General features: G+C 42.6%; 1 protein-coding gene across 2 annotated transcripts; it reads right to left on the reverse strand.

The window, feature by feature from the left end:
• Positions 1-2005: 2005 nt before the first annotated feature.
• Positions 2006-19275, reverse strand: ACAT1 (acetyl-CoA acetyltransferase 1; the record flags this gene model as incomplete). 2 transcript variants are annotated; one of them, XM_081998196.1, is made up of 12 exons in its annotated part: positions 2006-2271; positions 3559-3716; positions 4337-4401; positions 4785-4898; positions 5593-5688; positions 6256-6406; positions 8251-8394; positions 10905-11005; positions 12747-12842; positions 13790-13907; positions 17311-17358; positions 19222-19275. In XM_081998196.1, the coding sequence occupies 12 exons, from the start codon at positions 19273-19275 to the stop codon at positions 2151-2153; spliced, it is 1266 nt and encodes a 421-aa protein (XP_081854322.1). In that variant the 3' UTR covers positions 2006-2150. The 2 variants fall into 2 exon arrangements, with proteins under 2 accessions (XP_081854322.1, XP_081854323.1); XM_081998197.1 differs by lacking the exons at positions 13790-13907; positions 17311-17358; positions 19222-19275 and having other exon boundaries at positions 2006-2298; positions 12747-12825.
• Between the last annotated feature and the right edge of the window lie 1790 nt (positions 19276-21065).

Genomic DNA, 21065 nt, shown 5'->3' on the forward strand with positions numbered 1-21065 from the left:
ATCACATATGCTTTCAGCCAGACAAGGTAAAATTTGCATCTAATCTTTCTGTTTAATATAGCTGTCGTAGCTGTTTGTAGCTACAAACTGTCTTTAAAACAGGAGAAGCTCAGCCTATGTCTTGGTAATAATTAGCATGGGTGAAAATTATCGCACTAAGCCTTGCTCTAATACTGCAGCATTTTCTCTACTGGTATTTCCTCCTTTGTTCTCAAATTGTTGAGGTCTTAAAAAAATGCAAGTTTTCTTGTAAGAGATCTGTACAGCAACAGGGCAATGTTTCAGATAGTATACAAGGATTCCTAAGGAACCAATATTATGCAGTAGATGTTTATATTAAACCCATCCAATAACTAAATACTGCATAGCATTTACAGCTTGAATAAATATTTTTGTTTTAATAAAAGGTTGTCTTGCTTAATATTTTGTAAGTCCACTAAGCAGCTTTGCAGATACTGTGTAGAAATGTCACGTCGATCAGTCTTTTTTTTTAAGATGAAGAGTTTAGTGTTAAACACCTAAGTTTTAACAGCAGCAATTGTCAGACTGGCAAAAACAGTTGTTTCTTTGTGACATGGTGGCATTTTATGCTTAACAGTATTCTGAAAGTTGATGTGATATTTTTAAACAGGTTTGCTATTTATTTGAAACATAGTGTAGCTCTTTCATGGGGCAGCCAATTTCAATTCAGGTGGTCTGGTAACACTAAAAATGTGAATTATCACTTCACTTACTTTACATTTTCAAAGGAAGAAGCATCTAAATTCCAAGCTGCTGTCATATGGCAAATAATTCTGAGAAGAACAGGTGTCAGAGCATGAATGAAGGTTGATTTTCTTTGTATGTAGCATCTAAACCCCCCTGTTCACTTGTGACAAGTACATTCCTTCCCAGCAAAAACAGATCCTACTCCATCCCAGTCGAAGTATTTATTGCCCCTACTTTATGGAGGAAAACGTAAGGACAATCAGTGGGTAAAAATGACTTCTTGTTGAAATTAATGTCAAGAAGAAAGCAGTTGTCCTAAATCCTAGCTAAGAAACTTGAAGTGTTTGATGTTTTATCCCTTCTGAAAAGGGCTGGTGAAGGCTTTATGCTGGTGAAACAGCCAATCTTTGCCCCCTGGTAAAAAGCCTGCCCAAGAAACTGCATTAAGCTTCTCACTGAAGTCTTGAACAAGATTCATTCCAGGAAAGTATCTTCCTGTCTCTCCCTACCTGCAGGAGGAATGCTTAGCCCTGCGGACTTAACTGTGGATTCCAGAGCGCAGCCAGATGTTCTCCTAGGGCAGAAGCAGGAAGGGTAATTGTGCTCTCTCAGTCCTGAATCTGCGTCTACTTAAAAGCGTATTGACAAAGGATTTGTCAATACTGAAAGTATTGTCGCAGAGGTTTAAATGAACAAAAAAAGGAGCAGTAGCATTTTGGGGCTGTTTTAGTATGTAAGTACTAAAAGTAGGTCTTTGTAAGTACTAGGAAAAATGTCTTTATGGAGAGAGTGGTCAAGTATTGGAACAGGCTGCCCAGGGAGGTGGTGGAGTCACCATCACTGGAAGCGTTCAGAAAACATGTGGACATGGCACTTGCTTCAGGACATGGTTTACTGGGCATGGTGGTGTTGGGGTGGTGGCTGGACTTTGTCATCTTAAAGGTCTTTTCCAACCTTAATGATTCTGTGATACACCCCAGGCCAGGTGGGGTACCTGGCTTCAAGGTACACTACAGTAGAAAACCAACTTCTGAGTAGAGTTATTTTTTTCTGTGAAAATCACTGAGCATTTAGGAAAATTAAGCCACAAAACAGCGCTGCTGCTAGAAGCAGCCAGTTTCTTGCAATGCGAGTTACCAAGAGAATTAGTTTTCAGTGGCATATGTGAGTGACAGAGGAGCCACAGTTAACAAACATTCTTTATTGTCAAGTCTTAAGACACTATCATAATTTGACACTTTTTATTTGTACTGTATAAAAACTTGCACTGAGTCAAAGTAATAAAAGCCCAGTTGTCTATATCAATAATCAATGAAGCTTTAAGAAATTTCAGAGTAGCAGTTAAGGAATTCATCTGCTTCATGATAAATAAGATGTAACAGGTACCACACATCATTTTGATCAGAGATTGTTTAAGGCTTTGTTTCCAGCGCTGTTTGGGCCTACAGCTTCTCTATCAGTATTGCAGATGCCCCTCCTCCTCCATTGCAAATTCCTGCAAGACCATATTGTCCTTGTTTCAACGCATGGGCCATGTGAACAACAATTCTTGCTCCAGACATTCTAAATAAAAGAAAAAAGGGTATATAGCTTAGTTTAAAGGAAATGCTTAATTTGTTTGACCCACACAGGATAATTGGCAGAATATAGTCCTGATTCACTGGAGGGGAAAAAGCCATCAACAAAAAAAACAAAAAAACCCTTTCATCTACATTTGGATGCAATACAGGTTATTTTTCTCTCACTACAGTACTTAGCAAACAGAAGGATTCTTATACATACACAAACAAAAAGACCATGTTTATCTAAAGTTTCTTCTGGAAAGGGAAATTGCCTTGAAGTCAGCCTGTGTATTACAAAGTACCACTACAGGTGGCAAAGCTCTTTCAAAGGTAACAAATCTACCACACAAACCAAATCGATAGTAACAATTAATTTCAAACAGTTTCTTATGTGCTTACCACTTGATACACTGCTTTGATTCACCTAATGTGCAAAATCAGCCATTTAAATTCTGTCCTTAAACTGTCAAAATTAACTTTTAAAAGACCCCAGAAAATTATATTCCCTTATCAGAAGCAGCTGATATTGCAAGACAGATGTCAGCATGTCTCGTGGGATTACACCTTGATTAGAGCTTTTTATGAACCATGAAGTACTCCTACTTGTTCCTGATGCACAGCATGGTTACTTCACATCTGTATTTACTCAGAGGTTTTGAAGTGGGTTTTTCCCCTGAGGCCTGGACCACACAGCATGGTAACTCTTAGGGAGGATTAACAGGATATACTTCAGTCATGCGTTAAGTGACAGCTGCTGGGGAACACAGCAGCTGACCTCACTCCTCTAACCAGATGACAGAACTTTAGACGAAAGACCCACCAACATCCCACAGACTATCCCAGTCTGCTGCATTAGGGGCATGGAGACACTGGGGTTCCCTGCCAAAAATGCTTTGACAAGACCTGGAATTTCACTTTCTGGTGTAAGAAAAATAAAAAGTCCCTGTACCATATCCTTTGCTATTTTGCAAAGTTTACCTCTAAATTTTACTAGCTTAACTACTTGATTAATTATTATTGTTTACTCTGTCATGTTAATAACGATTTGGTTTTAATACTTCATAAATCCATATAGCTATGGTAACAAGCAAGCTCTTTATAAAAGCAGGTGATAACTGTGAAGAGAAAAATGGGATACCCTGAAATTTAACACCTCAAGTCACCGCGTGCTTGATAGCAAACTTCTATTACCCTTCCTACTGGCATTAAATTTGCGAATAAAGGTAAATGTGTTAGCAGTGTGTCTAGAAAACAATGCAGAACAAAAACCAGTGCTTATTTTACTTACCCTATTGGATGTCCAAGAGAGACAGCACCTCCGTTAATATTTACTTTCTGGGGATCAATACCCAGCATTTTAATATTGGCCAGCACCACAACACTGAACGCTTCGTTGATTTCCCACATTGCAATATCTTCTTTTTTCACGCCTGTCTCACTTAGAATCTAGAAATAAAATAATAGCAAAAATAGTTACTACTATGAAAAAATTAGGAAACTAATTCTAGAAATAGTTAGGTCTATTTTTAAGTCAGTGACTCAAGCTGCCCATACTCGCGATTCAAGTTTGCATTTCAGAACCTCTTTGTCAGATGGTAAAAAGCAAAATTGAGGTACTGAAGCACAAAGTTGAGTTCCATAAAAGAAGAAATGGAGAGTACCCTATGCCAAGCATACGTTTTCATCACACTTATACAAAGACTGCTGCTACAGTAAGTACATTTAAACAGATAGGGTATTGTCTCATGCCATACACTTGTCTTCAGTTCCTTTTGAACTAGTCTATACTTGCACAACCATATTTATTTAGCCCTTTAGCCACACTAGCTGCAAAGCTTCAAAAGTGTAAACAAGCCTGATGTTGGTGAAAGCAGTATAAAACAATACTCTTTCAAAATAGGTGTGAGAAATTTGTTACTCTGAAAATCTGCCTTCTAGCCTTGATCCTCTGAAAAACTTTCTATTTATGACACAGTTATCATGTCGATCGTAATTACAGGATGAACCAACAATCCAGCGCTAGGGAAGTTTGGCGTTTTTCAAAAAACGCTCAGTTTTATTCCTACCTTGGGAACAGCATGTGCAGGTGCAATTGGGAAGTCGATGGGATCAACAGCAGCATCTGCAAAAGCTGTAAAAATCACAAAAGCTGTTTAAAGACCTTTTGTTTTTACCGTATGTGATTTTTTTGTGTGCAAGCAGTAAACCCAGCAGGATAGAAAAATTCTAACTGTAACAGTCCAGGAAATAGATACATCTAAAGTTTAGTACCTTAAGTGAGCCACATCATAATGTTTTCATATTTTTAGTATTATTCCATATAGAAAACCCTGGTTGTGATCAAAAGCCTGCTAGTACAACACAAAATTTCGAGGACCACATTGAGAACATGCAGCCGTAGTGCTTAAGGGCTCACCTTTTCTGTCCCATGAATGTCAGATAACTGGCCAAACAGGACTCTGCATACTGCAGGAGTATTTTACCAGACTGTACTCAAGAAAAGAAAAATCTTACCTACTATCCGTGCCAAGGGTTTGACTTTCAGTCTCTTGGCTGCCTCTGTAGTCATCAGCACCAAAGCAGCTGCTCCATCATTCAGAGTACTGGCATTAGCAGCTGTAACTGTTCCTAGAAAAGGTAAAGCATCCTTTAAACAGTGGGGAAAAGTGTGATATAGCTCAGGTATACCACGTTAATGCTTTTTTTTTTTTACCCTAGGCCCATGAACACAGAGTCTCAACAACATGGTGATATCTGTTGCACTGAGTGAACTAAAAATTACTTTGTTTTTTCAAATCCATTTCATCAAGTACAATCACATGTATTCGTATCTTTATCTCAGTGGCAGTTTAGATCACGCCTTCCATGTCGGATGTGTTGCTGGCATTAATGCAGCATTCCAGCTCAAAAAGGGTTGCAAATGAGTGGCCACTTTGATTTAGCCAGAGAGATTTATCAATTACAGGTTCAGGGAAGTAACAGGTAACCATGTAAAGGCACACCAGCTCCCACCGAAACAAGAGCTTGAGACCAAGCTTGCTGGAGACCAAGGCAATATCAAAGGCTATCGAAGCCAATCTGATTCAGTCTTTTTAAAGTAAATGTCCTAGACAGAGGTTTTCACTGGTTTTAAGGTTCTTAGACCATCTTGTAATCCAAGCCAGTTCATGCTGTTGCAAGGCTTGTTTCTTTACCTTATCAGGTATTTAACAGTTCATGGGCTGCTGTTAGGTATTCAAGCTCCTGTGAACACTACTCTTCACTATAACAAAATATTCCTGCATGCAGTAGAAAATTAAGTAGCTGATTTAACAAGATTTACCATTTTCTTTTTGGAAAACAGCTTTCAGCTTCGGAACTTTACTAAAATCAACACGTTTGTATTCTTCATCTTCTTTCACTTCTGTATCCGGCTTTCCTGAAATTCAGATTTGGTTTAGCATTTCATAGAACAGTCCATTCTTAAGACAGTCTAACACGTTTAATTAAATGCTGCCTTATTTAAACAACTTATTTCAGTAAAAAAATGTAAACACATGTAAAATAGAGGTCAAGAAATGTGCTTATGAAAATTGAAAAAAAATTATTCCTAAATCCAATTTATTCACAGAAAATCCATTTATACTTCCTGGTAGCTGAATGAAAGGGACAAAGAACATACCTTTAAGGTAATTAATAGGGAAATTAAAACACAGATGTCTTCAAGCCATACTAGCTAAATTCAATAGCTAGTCTTCCATGTACATTAAAAAGGAAGAAGATACAGTATATACCATTAAAGAAAAATTTAAAAAAATCCCAAAACACTTCACAGGTCACCGACTGCTGTTCACCAGAAAGTCTGCAAACAGAAAATTCTTCACTGATCTAAAATTAGTGTTCCTGAGATCTGCATGTTTAAACAACACAATTTGCACTAAACACAGACAATGTTACAGCTTTCAATGAGAAACACAATTCATTTTATCACACCTTTCCATAATACCTTTTTTTGAAATAGTGACAGGAACTATTTCATTTTTCAATAGTCCCGAATCCCAGGCTGTTTTGCTCTTAGTGTAAGAGCCTATGGCGTAAGTGTCTTGTTCCTCTCGTGAAATAGTAAACTTCTTCGCAGTATTCTCAGCACAGTTGCCCTTGAAGAAAATCAGGCACGTTAGGCTTGGCATTTATGGAGATGTGAACTAGAAATGTAGCTGAAAAAACTCAACCAGCATATTTCCAGAACTGAGTGTGACTAATATTTGGTGTCCATTTCTAATTTACACAGTCATGATCAAACAGTAACTTAACTTGTCTTTTTGGAATATGAACTTTAGATTTAGCCAGCGTTTTATGGATCCAGATTATTAAAGCCATTCATTACAAGGCGCTTCACTAAGTTAACAGTATGCAAAAGTAAGTTTTAAAGTGCTTGGGGATGTCTTCAGAGACTGAAGGTCATTGTTCCGCCACAGAACAGCCTGTTCACATCAACTTACTAGTGTTTTCATTCCATTATTAGCTTGTCTATAAGGTTACAAGAACAGGTAACACACTTACTTAGCCTTCAGGATCTGATACTCTAAAAACTGTTCAAATAAAAGTACGTATGCCCTTTGTCTAATAACTGGAATAAGTAGAATAAACCAATCAAATAATTTTATATATAGGTCAATCATCACCATAATTATACAATCATAATTCATTACCAACACTTTCTAAATACCCGGTGATTAAATTAAAAAACCTCAAAAGGATAGTCATCTTGTCAGCCTGAAAAATTTGTTCTTAAACAGGTTTTGTAACACCTCTCATTTCTGTAGAAAACTCAACGAATTGCCACAAAACCCCTTAGTACCATGTTCCTCCAGTTCTTCAAACACGCAAGCTGACTTCTGTGTAAAATTTAGTCTTCATAGCACCAGCAACTTAGTCTGTTGCCAAAACATAGACAAGAGCAAGAGTTCCTAAAGCCATCGGATGGGCCCTCCTATATTCTCACACAGACTGTTAAGGTTTTGCAAGCAACCTACAGTTGCTATAATAAAGACAAAAGGTTCTGAAATTTTGTCCCAAACTATTAAGACTTCATGTATTATAACCAGCTGCTGGAGCTTTTCCCACATACACTAGCAAAGCCACTACTTACACTCCTATTAAAATCCTCACAATCAAAATCCATTTTAGCTGAAATGTGGGAGTGGATTTCAATCAACAGCCTAAGCAGAGTGCGCTACACTGCAAAAAGAATAAATCACACACAGAAGCAGTGAGGGCTGTATCAAATATTTGGATGACAGTAGAATATTCTTCATGACATGTTTTCCTGTACAACAGCAAGAACACTAACTGATCAATCAATAATGTCCTACAATTGTGAACTACTATAGGCAAAGGCCAGAAATATTCATAAACTGAACATAGTCATTCTCTTTTCAAACTCTTCTTCCCTGATCCTTGTTCTTCACTACCTTCCTATCAGTTGTTTTCCAAAACCATCCTAAGTTTGCAGTTGTTTGCCCAATTTAAGTTACCTTGCTGATAAGTAAGCATATCAGCTGACTCAAGCCTTCCAACAGAAGATATGAGATATGTACATTGGGGGAGGGAATAGAAACATGATAGCCTACTGAACCGTACAGGGCAGGTACCCCCAAACACACCAGGTAGCTTGACTGTTCTCTGCCACAGAGAGAGCAACAGCAATCTGTCAGTGGCAGAATTTTTTTTTTTTAAATCCCTGCTCTAGGCTATTCAGACTTCAGAGAGACATAAATATTAACACAGAATTTGCTATTCTGTTTTGGCCCTCTGTCTAGCCCCTCCATTACAGTTATTACAGGAAGCCTGGAAATGGAAGACTTTTTCCTCCTCCGTTGATGTTATACCTCATTTCTAGGTTTGCTAGATGAAGCAGACTCATAGTAATTAGAAGCAAGCTCTTCAAAGCTGCACCAGGTCTATGGTTGATACTTTAGTACTGTGCAGGAATATTTACCATATGGATATGGTTATAAGCATCTGTAAGCCCATCTTTTACTATCAGGTCTTCCAGCTTTACTCCTCCGTAAGGTGTTGATCCTCTGCTCATTGTATAGGGAACATTAGACATGCTCTCCATTCCGCCAGCAACCATTACATCCTGCTCAAAGGAAACAAGTAAAAATTACTAATAATGCAGGGTGTTCTCTACGACTTCTTGTAGGAACAAATATTAGCAAAAGCTTAAGTGTGAACGCTTTGTATTTCTGCGGAGTCTCAGAGAAAGGGGGAAAAATGTTTATGCATTTAAAAAGCAAACTGCAGGAACAACAGCTGAAGACAGTTAATCCACCCTGACAGAACAACTGGACTTTTGTCTCATATGTAACTTTAGAAAGCTGCAAGAGCCATGTCAGTTTCTTGCACTTTTACTTCAGAAGCTTCCAAGATCAAATTATAAATTTTCCTTTAAACAGTTGCTTTTTCTGTAAATTTCTCATTTCTGTTCTTCATTAGCAGCTCCATATCCCTATGGAACAAGCAACAGTCAGAATGTTAAAGACAAATAAGAGACAGAGACTTACAAGTACCTGCAGTTTTACATAATATTGTTTCATCTTACTATATAAAAAGAGATGACTTATAATATGGTTTTATCATCTGAAAAGGCCATCAAAAAAAGATGTTAATGATTACCGAACTTGAATTCAGCTGAATCATTATGGGCATTTATAAATCAGTATACTTTCCAAGCTGAGACAAAGCAAACAAACAGAAAACCTACAAACAGCAAAGCTATAAGGACCATATGCATACCTACTGTTCATCAGGCTATACCCCCAAAATCCCTAGGATCTCAGGATGTGAAGAACAGACACAGCTGTGTTTAACGGCGTATTTGAAGTATGGATAAATATAAGAAAAATACAAACACAGCAGTGTGAGCCTTTGAGAGTCCAATAGCACTGTTAATATAAATGCAAAAAGATTTCACATCAAACCAGCAATAAGACAAAGATGAAAACTTTTTTTGGTTTCTTTAAATTAAGATTCAGAGAAATAATGGTTTGGTTCAGAATAGATTATAAACTAGATCCAGGAACACTGACATTCATCAATAAAGAAAGCTGGAGACAAACTGGAAAGGCAGATAAATTGGAAAGGCAGCCGAAATATGGAAGCAGCAGTAGATCAGAGGAACAGGAGTCCCTGACATTTCAATTCCATAAAGTGAAAGACTTGGAGACAGAGTTAATACAATTGTTTGTACAATGATGTACACTGACTCAAGCCACTGGGAACCATTACTGACTTTCAAATCACAGATACTTCACAGTCCGCAGCCAGGAAAAACAAACAAATGCAAAAAACCCCATAATGTATAGCTCTAGGAGACTAGTAACTGTCTGAGTCTCTGCTTTTGCTGAGACTGGCAGCACAGCATGTATGATTAGCTCAGATGAAAACTCCAGTTCTCTTCAGAGCTCATGGCCTGCATCTGTCAAACCAACCAAATGCGCAACCACTCTCAGGAAGTCATTGGATGTAAATTATTAAATCCAAATGTAGCTGTTTACACAGACATGCTGGGCCTGGTTCAAAGTCCAGTGACAAGACTTACACCGACTTCAGTAGGCACTGGACAAAGTGCCGTTCTCTGCAGAGCAAGGCCAAAGCAATAAGAAGTTAACTCATCTATACTGTTATTTTCACAGAAGGGACAACAAAACTTAAATGTTTTGCTTTTGTTCTAAACAAACAAACAAAAAAGGAGAGTAAGTACATTTCTCACTAATGAGCCACTTACATTGTAAATGAAAAAATATATGTTGGACTATACTTTCACTTCAGAGAAGGGGAGATGTTACCAAAATGCTTTGAGTATGGAATTAAAAACAAAACCGAAATGTTTGTCTTCGCATTCACACTTTTCCCATATTCTTTGCTGCACAGCAGTTAACAGCTTGCTGAAGACGATATATTCTCCCACCCTCCCATTAAGTGATACTATTTTTCCCTATTGTATAGAGAATCTTAGAACACAGTTGACAGAGATGAGCAATTCCCCTCCATCAAGTTCTTCAATGAAAGCACTGACTCAGCAACAATAGATTCCACTTCTTCTAAAACAATAAAAAAAGCCTGAAACGTCTTTAATGTACTTAGAAATAACACTGCTTTAATATGTATATTTAATTCATGTAAGTGTTTAAAGTGTCTGAAAGTCAAGATCAAATGCTTTTGATCAAAAACTAAGTTTATAAAAAATCCCAAAGATTCTATGATCCTATGATTCTTCCATTTTTTAAACCAGAAAGCTTGAAAATTCCCTTAATTATTTTTTGGGTGTGGGGCAGGAGGTGGGGGAAGAGCAGTGGGGAAAGGATGTAAATACCAAAAAAGAAAAAAAAATCCACCTTATTTGCTCAGCTCTAAAAATACACCTGGCAATTTCCTAACTATACTTACAATTTTTTTCCATTTTAAACGAAAACACACTTAAGTGACTACAACATCAAGCTTGCATAAGCAAAACAAAACCTCGCATATTAGCCTTATGATCCCAAGTCAAAACACAGTCCCAAATCAAAGAGCACAGTCATTAGTAGGACAGGATCTACAACATTAGTTGTGTATTTTTTCCATAAAACAGCAATAAAATTCACATACCTGACTCCCACACATCAGGCTTTGCGCTGCCATCATGATCGATTTCATTCCCGAAGCACAGACTTTATTAACAGTTGTAGTAGGAGTGCTGATTGGCAGACCTGAGTCAAAGAAGTTGTACAAACAACTGTATTATTGAAAGGGTAGACTAACACTTTATTGGTGTTTCAGCAATACTTCATATGAGACCAATTTTTATCTAAGCCTAGGGTGTCCAGCTTGCAGTATTTAGCCTGCCAGGGCAATTTATCACAGAATCACTAAGGTTGGAAAGGACCTTTAAGATCATCAAGTCCAACCACTAATCCAGCGCCACCATGTTCCCTAAACCATGTCCTGAAGTGCCACATCCACGCGTTTTTTGAACACTTCCAGAGATGGCGACTCCACCACCTCCCTGGGCAGCCTGTTCTAATGCCTGACCACCCTCTCAGTGAAGAAATTTTTCCTAATATCCAATCTAAACCTCCCCTGGCGCAACTTGAGGCCATTTCCTCTTGTCCTATCACTAGTTACTTGGGAGAAGAGGCCAACACCCTCGTCGCCACAACCCCCTTTCAGGTAGTTGTAGAGAGCGATAAGGTCTCCCCTCAGCCTCCTCTTCTCCAGACTAAACAACCCCAGAAAGGATCTACCCTCACCCCTAGCTACGGGCCTTCCTGGAGACTCTTTTGTTTCTCCCCTTCCAACAACAGACTCGTGATAAGGGAGCAAGCAAGTGAAGAGTCAGAGAGATAGAAGAAACAGAGATCAAGGAAGCAACTCCAGAACTATTCCTCCTCCTGACACCCCAATCCCTGCCTCTAAGACACATTCAAAAGTGAAAAGGCATAAACAAGCTGTAGAATTTAGCAACTAGCAGCAAGACAGACCCTAGAAGTATAGGGACTCTAAACAGATGCCATACAAGACCAAAAGTGCTAGGCGTCAGTGTCACTCACAGGGTGTTACTGAGTTGTTATTGTTAGTGAGCATTCATTACACTAGCTTTGGGCTCTGCGGTGTGCAGCCTGGCTTAAGACTATTGCATCGCTGCCTCTACCCTGGGCTTGCTCTTTGGTATGATGGCTCTGCTACCAGCACATCACCTCCATACCAGCAGTGAGATGGGGAAACTAGCCAGGGGAAAGGAAAGAGCCATATTCATCCCTTTGCCTCACATGGAAGCAGTTGCTTCTTTTTCAAAGAAATACAGGAACAGAGCCAAGAAAGTATCCAGTTCTTCCCTGACCCACAGACTTTCCTAGCGTCATGCTAAGGTATGGAATCCCATCCCTACAGCAAAAGGGAGAAGAAAATAATTCCTGCACCCCAGTAACATTCGTGCTACAGGTAACATTACAGAGTGAATCCTTCCAGTGACAGCTCCAGACTCCACGGGAAGATGAGTGTAATTACATACTCTTATCTGCAGTTCAAAGAAACGCACTGACCCCTTATCCAATAAGGCTTAAGCGTAATGATACACTGAAGAAAAAAAGTCTGTTTCATGAAAGATTCAAAGGACAGCATCCACCATTGGTGTGGATGTAGCAGCTCTGGAAGTGCTGTGGAAGTGTTATGGAAGTAGCAGCCTGGTCTCCAATATCATCTTCTCCAGGTTCTGCAAACACCATAGGCAGTAACATCCACTGGGCATGTGAAAATTGATTCCTGAGGACGCACAATTAGGTCCACTTACATGAGTACAACATACACCCTCCACCCATCATGGGGAAAAAAGTACACACAGAACATCTTTATAAAAGGCTGGGCACCACTCAGCTTTAACTCAGCTCAGTAATCTATACTGTCTGCATAAAGACAGAAAATCTTTAACTCCAGTATCAGAAGAATGAATACCTGCACCCAAGACTGCTTGTCTTGCCGGAGCTTGTCCTTGTCCAGCCTGCAAGACATTACCCATATACGCTTCTTTCACTTCTTCTACAGGAATACCTATAAAACAGAATTGTTTCAATTCAGGATTCTTTGCACGGAAGATGTAACTCCCTTTTACAAACCTTCCCATTGAAGTTTACTGATGAAACGGGCCATGTCCAACCTGCGTGCTAATAGCACACAGGCCCTGTTGGGTGCATCCCAGATCTCCACCCTCATATTCACGGAACACAGTGAACTTGTGACCTCCACAGAAAAGAATTCCCTTGTTACCTTGCAGAACAAGCTACAGTTAGCTAACCAAAGCAAATGTTTCCAAGTCTCACTAGTCACCTGAGAAGCCCAACTTCTATTAAAAATGTTTGGTTAAATATACCAAACTTTTTACCTGCCACAATTACATCCAAAGAAACAGTTTTGTTTAACAGGGGTGAGCCAAGGCCACAGCTAGCTGCAGGCACAGGAGGCCTGCTCTCCCGCTGCATCTCTTGCAACAGCCCTTGTATTCAAGTTCTTGTAATATGGTGTTTCAAGAAGCCAAATTTATAGAAAATTAACCCTCCTCTTCCCCCAAAAAATACTTTTTGCTACTTCGAATCCATCAATAGACTTACAAGGGTGTCCTACAAGCCTAAGTGCCCCTGTAAAAAATGGACAGGGAAAGGAAGGGCCACTAGTTTCAGCAACAAGTAGCTTTTGCATCAGCTCAGGTGTGCCATAAAATCCCACCCCAGAAAAACAATTTAGCATGTTCAATCAGAGTTGGATTAGCACAGATATCCCTAAGTAATATTCTGCTCCTAGAAGCAGCACTTAATTCAGGTTGAAACAAAGCCCAACAATCAGCTTTACTTAAATACCATTTATGGATAAAAACTTGAGAGTGCCACAGGAGCAAAAAACCCAGGACCTTCTGTTTACCAAGCAATTTAAAAGACACAGACTGATATTGTTCTGAGCCACTTGAGGTTTTCTTTGTCACAGAAAAAAATATTTACATATACCTGCTCTATCAATTGCTCCCTTAATCGCAATGGAACCAAGTTTAGTGGCTGGCAATGACGAAAGAGATCCTTGGAAAGATCCAATCGGTGTCCTTACAGCACTTGCTATCACCACCTCCTAAGAGGACAAACATGGAGTAAAAGTCACAGTCTCTCTCACATATGCACACATATACCAGTATTTTTAAAATTTATTCACTTTTACTCTTTCATCGATGTCACAGCTTCCCTTTTATCCCCCAAGTGTTTCAGAGCACCAAAATAATCTTCATTAATGCATGCAGCATGGGGAATAAACACAATGGAGATGAGTGTGCAGCTGCAGGACTACAATCTTGGGATCATGAAGCCATGGCGGGATGGCTCCCATGGCTGGAGTGCTGCCATGTAGGGATATAGGCTCTTTAGGAAGGACAAGCGAAGCAGACAAAGTGGGGAGGGGGGTGCCCTTTATGTGACAGAAAAGCTGGAGTGCATTGAGCTCAGCCTTGGGATGGATGATGCTGGCAAGAGTCTCAAAGGTCCTGGAGCAAAGCGGGGGTTGAAGAAAGCTGGTTTAAGGATTACCCTCTCCAAGGTCAAGAGCAGTTCATTCCAACAAGCAGTAAGTCAAGTAAAAATACTAGATCTGCATAGATGACCAAAACTCATATACAAAAAGGAAAAAAAAAAAAAGGAAGCATAGGAGGTGGAAGTGGAGACAGGGAACCTGGCAGACACTGTCCAAGTATGCAGGGACGAGGTTACAAAAGCCAAAGCCCAGCTGGAATTGAATCAGGCAAGGGATGTCAAAGGCAACAAGAAGGGCTTCCATAAGCACCTACGAAGCAAAAGGAAGCCTAGGGAAAAGGTGGGCCTGCTGCTGAATGGGGTAGGGGACCTGGTGCCACAGGACATGGAAAAGGCTGAGGTACTGAATGCTGCCTTCACCTCAGTCTTCACTAGTAAAACCAGCCTTCAGGAATCTCAGGCCCCAAAGACCAGGGAGAAGACTAGAGCAGGGAAGAGGCACCCTTGGTGGAAGAGGATCAGATCAGGGAATACCTAAGCAAACTGAACATACATAAATCCATAGGCCCTGCTCAGATGCACCCACGAGTGCTGAAGGAGCTGGCTGATGTCTTTGTAAGGTCACTCTCAATAATGGAATGGTCACAGCAACTGTGAGAGGTGCCCAAGGCCTGGAAAAAAGCAAGCATCACTCCTATCTTCAAGAAGGGCAAGAAGGAGGACCCAGGGAACTCCAGGCCAGTCAGCCTCATCTCAATCCCTGGGAAGGTGATGAAACCATTTCCAGGAACAAGAAAATCATCAGGAGTCATCAGCATGGATTCACCAAGGGCCTCAAGTTGCACCAGGGTAGGTTTAGATTGGATATTAGGAAAAGTTTCTTTACTAAGAGAGTGGTCAAACATTGCAACAGGCTGCCCAGGGAAGTGGTGGAGTCACCATTCCTGGAGGTGTTCAAAAAACACATAGACATGGCACTTCAGGACATGGTTTAATGGGCATGGTGGTGTTGGGCTGATGGTTGGACTTGATGATCTTAAAGGTCTTTTCCAACCTTAATGGTTCTACAATTCTATAAGGGGAAGTCATGCTCAAACAACCTGATAAACTTCTACAGTGAAATGACTGTTTGGGAGATGAGGGGAGAGCAGCGGACATTATCTGCCTAGACTACAGTAAGGCTTTCAACACTATCTCCTGCAAGATCCTCATACAGAAGCTAGTGAGGTATGGGCTGGATAGGCAGACAGTGAGGTAGATTTAAAACTGGCTTGAACAGCCAGGCCCAGGGGGTGGTGATCAGCGGCACAAAGTCCAGCTGGAGGCCAGTAACTACTCGTGTTCCCCAGGCATCACTACTGGGTCTAATCTTGTTTAATATCTTCATTAATGATCTGGATGATGGGACAGGGTACCCTCAGCAGGTTTGCTGGTGACACTAAACTGGGAAGAGTGGCCAATACACCAGAGGGTCATGCTGCCATCCAGAGGGACCTCAACAGGCTGGAGAAATGAGCTGGCAGGAACCTCATGAAGTTCATCAAGGAACAGTGCGAAGTACTGCACCTGGGAAGGAACAACCCCAAGCACCAGTACATGCAGGTGGCCACCCAGCTGGAAAGCAGCTTGGAAGAAAAGGACCTGGTGGCCCGGGTGGACACCAGGTTGAACATAAGCCAGCAATGGCCCCTTGCAGCAAAGGCAGCTTATGGTATCCTGGGCTGCATTAGACAAAGTATTACCAGCTAGTCAAGGGAGGCAATCCTTCCCCTCTACTCTGCCTTGGTGAGGCCACATCTAGAGTGCTGTGTCCAGTTCTGGGACAGCACTCTCTCAAGTACAAGAGAGACATGGACCTACTGGATAGAGTCCAACAAAGGGCCACGAAGATGGTTAAGGGACTGGAGCATCTGACATACAAGGAAAGGCTGAGAGAGCTGGGACTGTTCACAGCCTGAAGAGAAGGCTCAGGGGCACCTCATCCATGTGAGTTAGTATCTGAAGGGAAGGTGCAAAGAGGATGGAGCCAGGCTCTTTTCATTGGTGCCCAGTGGCAGGATGAGAGACAATGGGCACAAACTGACACACAGGAGGTTCCCTCTGAACATCAGGAAACACTTTTTCACTCTGAGTGTGACTGAACACTGGAACAGGATGCCCAGAGAGGTTGTGGAGTCTCCATCCCTGGAGATATTCAAAAGCCCAGGTCCCAGCATAATGCATAAACGGTGGTTTAAGACATGGTATGACATTCAGCTTTATACCTAGTAGCCCTTCAAAACAGATTTACTCTTATTTTGCCTCTTAGCTTTAGTGCTACAGCAACACATCTAGCTGCTAACCCTGTGAGAGCAGCATGAGGACCTGGAACCAGAGAGATGCACATTTCAGACCTCTGGCTGCCCCAGATAGCTATTGAGAAGAAGCAACGAATACTTCCACTGAAACCAGCACAGTTGTAGGTTAGACACAAAGCTCTATAGAGTCTCACCACAAGTTCTTTATTTAGAGAGACAAGCAAAGAAAGAAAATACTAGGGAAAAATTGAACAACAACAACAAAAAAGACAAATTATACTTGTTTGAAGCTTAAAATTAAGCTCTGTCTCTTTCTGTAACCCCTTCTTCATCATGATTGACTTCAGTGATAGCAACATACTTGCCCTCATCTTTTACATTGTAACAGCGAGTTGCAGGATAACATACAGGTAACCTCCAAGGGATTAGCTGGCATCAGCTGTATTTGCCAGTAACAGGTAGATAGTTGCATTAAGCTTAAGTTAGCTAACGCACTTCTAACCAATTTTGCCCCACACTACCTAAGAATTCGCAAACCAAAATAAAAATGAAAATCTGACTTTTATTCCAGATTTTGTAGTAAAGCATGACTTGGGCACAACTCACGTTGTCTCCAACACAGATTTTTTGCGATAGCTTCTTTAAAAACTTCAATGATTAAGAAACAAATTTAAAACAGTGATTTATTGCAGTCAGATGGCGCTTTATACTTACATTTAAAGTACGCTGTGACGCATAGCCCCGGCTTCTATACTTCAAAGCCTGAAAATAAGAAAGTCCTCAGAATTTCGTATCAAGAAAGCCAATGCCATGACACTTCAGTAATGTATCATTCTCGTAGAAGTCATTATTTAAAAAAATAATATCTACAGAACACTGGAAAAAATACTAAATTAAAAATCGTAACATGCCTTTTTAAAAAAGGTGTAGTCTAGTACACAGTCTCACCATAACACCTGTGATAATGTATTTTCTGAAAAATAAACAGATACTCCTTTAAAGAAAAAGCCAATTCATTTTAGTCAAGTCTGTTATGTACCATATGTCTTAAACCAGGGAGCGAGTGGTGCTATCTTGAAAAAGTTCACTAGTCACTCTGCCTGCTTCTCTGGACTTCAGTTCGTTCATTCATTCCTGTCATTAACTTCAATGCTTTTTAAACAGTGTCAGTTTGTGTCTACAGCTTCGTTTCACTGGCATTCCATGAATAAAAAGAGAGGATGATGAATTCAGAATGCTACAACAAAAAATGATAATAAAACAAAACCAAGAAAAAGAAGATGGTATCACCCGAGCAGGTTAATTCACCAGCTACTAGCTTCATCTAATTAAGCAGTGTAAACATACAAAAATACATCTGTAGGTATTGTTTCCTATATTAACAGGATGATCTTTCAATTAGTGGTTTCAGCTATTTTCTCAGCTGTTTCCTTAGACAACATTTCAGCACACTGGAGACTTCTGGTCATTACTGAATAGCTGCTAAATAAATACTAATTAAAAATAGCTAGTTAAGGACACCACAAAAACGTTTAATTTAGAACTTCTTCCTGAATATGAATTATGTCCCTGTGGGGCTTTAATAACACGGCTTTCAAGCATTAGTGTAAAAAAAAAAAAACAAACCACCCTGGGAAAGTAACATGCCCTTAGTGGACAACACCTGAAGTTGACCTTTGTAGTAAACTGGACAAACCAGACAATAGTCTTCTAAGTGTTACCGGCACGTGCTAGTAGTGTTCATGGTCTGTGTCAGTTACAGACTTAAAAAAAAAAACAACTAAAAAACCAAAAACCAAACACTTTTACAGCTGGTAAAACACAACCTTCAGCTTGGCACATGGCAATATGGATGTGATCCAGCGCGATGCAGATGCTTCACCTGCCCATTTCTTCCTAGGACTGCTCTCCATACCCGTGCCAGGAGCGCCAGCGCCCCAGGCAAGCCAGGCACCCCACCAACGAAGTCAGCAGCGCCTCAAGGCAGGCATGCACAGAGGCTTTTTGGGCAGGAGCACCCAGGATCTCCTCTCCCAGCTGTGCTGCTGAGCCTGCCTCAGGCACACCAAGGCACTTGCCTACCCGACTCCCCTGCCGGTCCTGGCTCGGGGAAGCCCCCGGCAGCTGCTGCAGAGCCGCGGCGGCTCACAGACGGCCGCAGGGGCTCGGTAGGGCAAGGAGTGCCGAAGGACCGAGCCGAGGAGCTGGGTGGGGCCCGGGCCAGCCCGCTGCGCTCCCGGCGCTGGCGGGCGGTTACGAAGCGCTGGAAAAAAGTGGCTCTCAAGATCGCGGCGAAAGGTCCCGCCGGGCCTAACGCGGTACCCGGCGCGGGGGCGGGGGGAGCCGCCCTTCACCCCCCCGGCGGCTCCGGGCGGCACGGCCCGCCCGGCCCCGCTCCCCCGGCCGAGGGCCCCGCGGCAACAGCCAGCGCAGGACCCGCTCCCTCGCGGGCCGGTGGCTCCCTCCCGCCGCGCAGAGCCGCAGGGGTGAGGCGAGAGAGGCGCCGCCTTCCCGAACGCGGGTGTGACCTTGGCCGAGTCCCGCCAAGCTCCGCGACGGGCCCAGGGCTGCAAAAGGAGGGAGAGGGGAAGGGCTGGTGCCCGCCACGCGCGCCGCCCGCCTCACCCTCAGCAGCTCCGCGGCCGGGCGCCGCCAGCGCAACATCGCCGCCGCCGCCATGCTCCCGCCGGCCGCCCCCCGTCACCTTCACCGCTGCCCCCACCTCGGCCTATAGGCGGCGACGCCCGCCCCCCTCGCAGCTCCCATTGGCCCTAGGACAGAGGGCGGTGCCAAACCCTCCCTGTCATTGGCTGGACTGGGAGGCGGGGCGTAGTGCCCGCGGGGCTGGGGCGGAAGAGGGCGGTGCCCGCCCTCTTGTGCCCGCCCCCTGGGGCGGCTCGGCAGCCCAGCGCCGCGGGGCGGGTGCACGGCAGCTGCTGCCGGCGCCGCGGAACCTCCGCCGTGTCTGGGAGCCCTTTCTGCAGTGACGGGCGCGTTTCTTTCGTCGCTGGTGCCGCCGCTTGGGGACCGGGCGGGGCCGTGGCGCCGCAGCCCGCCCTGAGGAGAGGGAGGCGGCCGCGAGGGGAGAGGTCCGCGCGCGCAGCCTTGCTTTCCATGCCGAGCGGGAAAATAATGCGTGACGAACGGTATGGAGGCGACGCGGCAGCTCCCTGCGGGGCGTGAACCAGCTCCCCCGTTGTCTCCTCTCTCCCACCGGCACGGGAAAACGGCGCTGAGGCCGCGCGCAGCCCTGGCCCAGCCCCTCACCCGCCTCCTTCAGCCTTGCCTCGGGGTGCCCGTGCCGGTTCCACAGCCCTCCCTGCGCTTCCCTTTGCCCCCTCATGCTCTCGGCCTCTCAGTCTGGATGTCCAGGTGAAGGCCGGTATTAAACCTCTACAGCTGCCTGCCTGACAGCGCTCTCTCCACGCCGTCTACCCAACATGCACGGAGCTAGGCCACGAAAAGCCTAGTCCTTCCTGGTCTTGAGCTCTACATCTCAAAAGAACAGGCCCGAAAGACAAGGTGACATTCTCTGTGAAGCACGCTGCTGCACACTGCCTAGGACAAGCAGTTCTGTATTTGTTTCTGATCAGTTTTGCTTACCTTCTCCTCAGCCATTTTTTCAATTCCTGCAGGAGTTAGCATAGCGTCTGTTACAGTAATCCACGGCTGCCTGCTGCCTTCCCTGGAGCTGATGTCTACAAGCCAGGTAAAGCAGCATTTACTTGCACCTCCCCTTCCCTTTGGATCTAGAATAAATGCCAAGAAGCATCTGGAAAGCAAGAGTATCTCCACAACTTTACCATCCACTTGCTACCTTGACTGATTTTTTTATTATTTTCTCTTCACATTGTAAAACTAACATTCATAAAAACTGCTTCAGTTCATTTTCTGTGCTACATCTCATTCATTTCCCTTTGAGAGAGGAGTTCACTTTTCTCTCTTTCTGCTCTCAAAAGTAAAATACTTTTTTTTCTCCAGATACATGGTAAGAGGCTGACTGGGACTGGCACAGATGAGGGAAGCATTTGTACTCTTTGGCTTCCTTGACTGTCAGTAGCAGATATTTTGAGAGTTTGACCAATCTAGTCTAGACCTTTGATTTAGAGCCAAAGTTTTCAGGTACAAACCAGAGATAACACAGGAACTGATGAATATTGACTCAGGAAGAACTGAAGATTTTACTCTGAAAATATATATTTACCATACAGCAAAAACATCCAGCGTGGTTGGATGAGGATATTTTTCAGAATGCATAATGCCAAAAAACATATAGAAAAGAAAAAAGGGAAAGCTCTTACTTAACTTAGCCTTTACTCATGCAGTATGCCTGCTAATGCACCAGGACTAGCGTTCATATCATCCCAGTCCAGGCACTTGGACTCTCAGACATATTGATTAATAGGCTCTTTACTGGAGCTCACACGAGAAGGAAAAAGAGGACAGTGCAGATAATCTCACCTCCCTTC

This window comes from Phaethon aethereus, assembly GCF_964289735.1.
Source record: "Phaethon aethereus genome assembly, chromosome: 1".
In the NCBI taxonomy this organism is placed as follows: Eukaryota; Metazoa; Chordata; class Aves; order Phaethontiformes; family Phaethontidae; genus Phaethon; species Phaethon aethereus.